This window comes from Coregonus clupeaformis, chromosome 15 (assembly GCF_020615455.1).
Source record: "Coregonus clupeaformis isolate EN_2021a chromosome 15, ASM2061545v1, whole genome shotgun sequence".
NCBI lineage: Eukaryota > Metazoa > Chordata > Actinopteri > Salmoniformes > Salmonidae > Coregonus > Coregonus clupeaformis.
This window is the reverse complement of record NC_059206.1, coordinates 10,813,365-10,818,364: the sequence shown is the minus strand read 5'-3', so window position 1 is coordinate 10,818,364 and position 5,000 is coordinate 10,813,365. Positions and strand designations below refer to the sequence as shown.

Genomic DNA, 5,000 nt, shown 5'->3' with positions numbered 1-5,000 from the left:
AGAGAGAGAGAGAGAGAGAGAGAGAGAGACAGAGAGAGAGAGAGAGAGAGAGAGCGAGAGAGAGAGAGAGAGAGAGAGAGAGAATCATTGTGGAATGTTGGAGAAGTCCAGTTAGAAAAACACAAGCGTTCAATCTGTTTCTCATTGTTCTATTATTTGCACAGTGAGATTGAAAGAGAGCAGAACCATATGTTGGGTTGTCTGTGGTGGAATAGAGGAACAACACAGGACCATATGCTGGGTTGTCTGTGGTAGAATAGAGGAACAACACAGGACCATATGTTGGGTTGTCTGTGGTGGAATAGAGGAATAACACAGGACCATATGCTGGGTTGTCTGTGGTGGAATAGAGGAACAACACAGAACCATATGCTGGGTTGTCTGTGGTGGAATAGAGGAACAACACAGGACCATATGTTGGGTTGTCTGTGGTGGAATAGAGGAACAACACAGAACCATATGCTGGGTTGTCTGTGGTGGAATTGAGGAACAACACAGAACCATATGCTGGGTTGTCTGTGGTGGAATAGAGGAACAACACAGGACCATATGCTGGGTTGTCTGTGGTGGAATAGAGGAACAACACAGAACCATATGCTGGGTTGTCTGTGGTGGAATAGAGGAACAACACAGGACCATATGCTGGGTTGTCTGTGGTGGAATAGAGGAACAACACAGAACCATATGCTGGGTTGTCTGTGGTGGAATAGAGGAACAACACAGACTGACACTCCAGACATGTCACAGCTAATCACAGCAGATATTATGGCAAGAGTGAAAACCTTATGAGGGCTCTGTTTATCTTTCTCTGTTAATCAGTCCATCTTGTCTACTTCTGTCTGCCTGTCTGTCTGTCTGTCTGCCTGTCTGTCTGTCTGTCTGTCTGTCTGTCTGTCTGTCTGTCTGTCTGTCTGTCTGTCTGTCTGTCTGTCGGTCGGTCCATGTGTATAACTGTTTGTCTGTGTGTAGGTCTGTGTATAACTTGTCAGTCAGTCAGTCAGACAATCTGTCTGTCAGCCTACCTGTCTGTCTGTCTGTCTGTCTGTCTGTCTGTCTGTCTGTCTGTCTGTCTGTCTGCCTGTCTGTCTGTCTGCCTGCCTGCCTGCCTGTCTGTCTGCCTGCCTGCCTGTCTGTCTGTCTGTCTGCCTGCCTGCCTGCCTGCCTGTCTGTCTGTCAGCCTGCCTGCCTGCCTGCCTGTCTGTCTGTCTGTCTGTCTGTCTGTCTGTCTGTCTGTCTGTCTGTCTGCCTGCCTGTCTGTCTGTCTGTCTGTCTGTCTGTCTGTCTGTCTGTCTGTCAGCCTGCCTGCCTACCTGCCTACCTGTCTACCTGTCTGTCTGTCTGTCTGTCTGTCTGTCAGCCTGCCTGCCTACCTGTCTACCTGTCTGTCTGTCTGTCTGTCTGCCTGCCTGCCTGTCTGTCTGTCTGTCTGTCTGCCTGTCTGTCTGTCTGTCTGTCTGTCTGCCTGTCTGTCTGTCTGTCTGTCTGTCTGTCTGTCTGCCTGTCTGTCTGTCTGTCTGTCTGTCTGTCTGTCTGTCTGTCTGTCTAGCCTGCCTGCCTGCCTACCTGCCTACCTGTCTGTCTGTCTGTCTGTCTGTCTGTCTGTCTGCCTGTCTGTCTGTCTGTCTGTCTGTCTGTCTGTCTGTCTGTCTGTCTGTCTGTCTGTCAGCCTGCCTACCTGTCTGTCTGTCTGTCTGTCTGTCTGTCTGTCTGTCTGTCTGTCTGTCAGCCTGCCTGCCTGTCTGTCTGTCTGTCTGTCTGTCTGTCTGTCTGTCTGTCTGTCTGTCTACCTGTCTGTCTGTCTGTCTGTCTGTCTGTCTGTCAGCCTGCCTGCCTACCTGTCTACCTGTCTGTCTGTCCGTCCATCCGTCCATCCATCATTCACATAGCTGGTCTTACCACTGTAATCAGCCCTGTGTTCTGTCCTGTCTTCAGTCCTGTAATCAGCCCTGTGTTCTGTCCTGTCTTCAGTCCTGTAATCAGCCCTGTGATCTGTCCTGTCTTCTGTCCTGTCTTCTGCAGCCCTGTGTCCTTGTTCCCAGGTCTTACCCATGATGCTCTCTGTGCCGTTGGTGGTGGCAGTGCAGGAAGCTGTACTGTACTGATTGGAGCCAGTGCTACGATGGAAACTGGACATGGGAGGAAGACTGGGGTTGATGTCTGCCGAGGAGTGTGACGGGTAGCTCTGTAGAGAGGGAGAGAAACAACCCTCAGACTGAACATCTAACCCTTTACAACCCTCAGACTGAACATCTAACCCTCTACAACCCTCAGACTGAACATCTAACCCTTTACAACCCTCAGACTGAAAATCTAACCCTTTACAACCCTCAGACTGAACATCTAACCCTTTACAACCCTCAGACTGAACATCTAACCCTTTACAACCCTCAAACTGAATATCTAACCCTTTACAACCCTCAGACTGAACATCTAACCCTTTACAACCCTCAGACTGAACATCTAACCCTTTAGAACCCTCAGACTGAACATCTAACCCTTTAGAACCCTCAGACTGAACATCTAACCCTTTACAACCCTCAGACTGAACATCTAACCCTTTACAACCCTCAGACTGAACATCTAACCCTTTAGAACCCACAGATTGAACATCTAACCCTTTAGAACCCTCAGATTGAACATCTAACCCTTTACAACCCTCAGACTGAACATCTAAACCGTTATAACCCTCAGACTGAACATCTAACCCTTTACAACCCTCAGACTGAACATCTAACCCTTTACAACCCTCAGACTGAACATCTAACCCTTTAGAACCCTCAGACTGAACATCTAACCCTTTAGAACCCTCAGACTGAACATCTAACCCTTTAGAACCCTCAGACTGAACATCTAACCCTTTAGAACCCTCAGACTGAACATCTAACCCTTTACAACCCTCAGACTGAACATCTAACCCTTTAGAACCCTCAGACTGAACATCTAACCCTTTAGAACCCTCAGACTGAACATCTAACCCTTTAGAACCCTCAGACTGAACATCTAACCCTTTACAACCCTCAGACTGAACATCTAACCCTTTAGAACCCTCAGACTGAACATCTAACCCTTTAGAACCCTCAGACTGAACATCTAACCCTTTAGAACCCTCAGATTGAACATCTAACCCTTTACAACACTCAGACTGAACATCTAACCCTTTAGAACCCTCAGATTGAACATCTAACCCTTTACAACCCTCAGACTAACCATCTAACCATCTAGAACCTAGAGGAGTGAAAGGCAGTAAGAGTGAGATGGTATGGAGGAATACCAAGGCTAAGGAATGATCAACTGATGGAGCGAGACAAGGAGACACAGAAAGTAGCAGGAGAACAGAATGAGAAGAGGGAAGTGGAGAGGAGAGGAGGTGGAGAGTAGATTAGAAGAGAAGGAGATAAGGAAAGGAAAGGAGGAGAGGATACTCACCAGCCGGTCATGTGGGTGGGTGCCACAGTAGCTGCTGCTCTGGGGGCCGTGGGAGGAGTTACCCAGCATGCCGCTGTAACCAGGCTGGTTCATACCGCTGGAGGAGCTCCATGGGTCAGCACTGTGGTGACCGTCTACAGGGGGGGAGAGAGGGGCGCATGAGGGTACAATCATGGAGCATACGCTTACGATCACAACAGACACCCTGCTAACTGGATACACAATGTTCACAACATACACCCTGTTAACTGGATACACAATGTTCACAACATACACCCTGTTAACTGGATACACAATGTTCACAACATACACCCTGCTAACTGGATACACAATGTTCACAACATACACCCTGCTAACTGGATACACAATGTTCACAACAGACACCCTGCTAACTGGATACACAATGTTCACAACATACACCCTACTAACTGGATACACAATGTTCACAACATACACCCTGCTAACTGGATACACAATGTTCACAACAGACACCCTGCTAACTGGATACACAATGTTCACAACATACACCCTACTAACTGGATACACAATGTTCACAACATACACCCTGCTAACTGGATACACAATGTTCACAACAGTTACTGTGCTAACTGGATACACAATGTTCACAACATACACCATGTTAACTGGATATACAATGTTCACAACATACACCATGTTAACTGGATACACAATGTTCACAACAGACACCCTGCTAACTGGATAAACAATGTTCACAACATACACCCTGCTAACTGGATACACAAAGTTCACAACATACACCCTGCTAACTGGATACACAATGTTCACAACATACACCCTGCTAACTGGATACACAATGTTCACAACATACACCATGTTAACTGGATACACAATGTTCACAACAGACACCCTGCTAACTGGATAAACAATGTTCACAACATACACCCTGCTAACTGGATACACAAAGTTTACAACATACACCCTGCTAACTGGATACACAATGTTCACAACATACACCCTGCTAACTGGATACACAATGTTCACAACAGACACCGTGCTAACTGGATACACAATGTTCACAACAGACACCCAGCTGACTGGATACACAATGTTCACAACATACACCCTGCTAACTGGATACACAACATTCACAACAGACACCCTGCTTACTGGATACACAATGTTCACAACATACACCCTGCTAACTGGATAGACAATGTTCACAACAGACACTTTGCTAACTGGATACACAATGTTCACAACATACACCATGTTAACTGGATACACAATGTTCACAACATACACCCTGCTAACTGGATACACAATGTTCACAACATACACCCTGCTAACTGGATACACAATGTTCACAACAGACACCCTGCTTACTGGATACACAATGTTCACAACATACACCCTGCTAACTGGATACACAATGTTCACAACATACACCATGTTAACTGGATACACAATGTTCACAACAGACACCCTGCTAACTGGATAAACAATGTTCACAACATACACCCTGCTAACTGGATACACAAAGTTCACAACATACACCCTGCTAACTGGATACACAATGTTCACAACATACACCG

The 5,000-nt window shown here is 46.6% G+C and overlaps 1 protein-coding gene across 11 annotated transcripts in view; it reads right to left on the bottom strand.

The window, feature by feature from the left end:
* LOC121581840 (transcription factor 4) overlaps window positions 1-5,000 on the bottom strand; it is a 340,785-nt gene that overhangs the window by 60,521 nt on the left and 275,264 nt on the right. For 8 of the 11 annotated variants that reach the window (XM_045224978.1, XM_045224979.1, XM_045224976.1 and 5 more), the window contains 2 exons: window positions 3,427-3,560; window positions 1,897-2,182 (listed from right to left, as the gene is read on the bottom strand). In XM_045224978.1, coding sequence (XP_045080913.1) covers window positions 1,897-2,182; window positions 3,427-3,560 — 420 coding nt within the window. The remainder of the gene's footprint in view (window positions 1-1,896; window positions 2,183-3,426; window positions 3,561-5,000) is intronic. The other 3 variants (XM_045224981.1, XM_045224982.1, XM_041897208.2) reach the window with 1 other exon arrangement.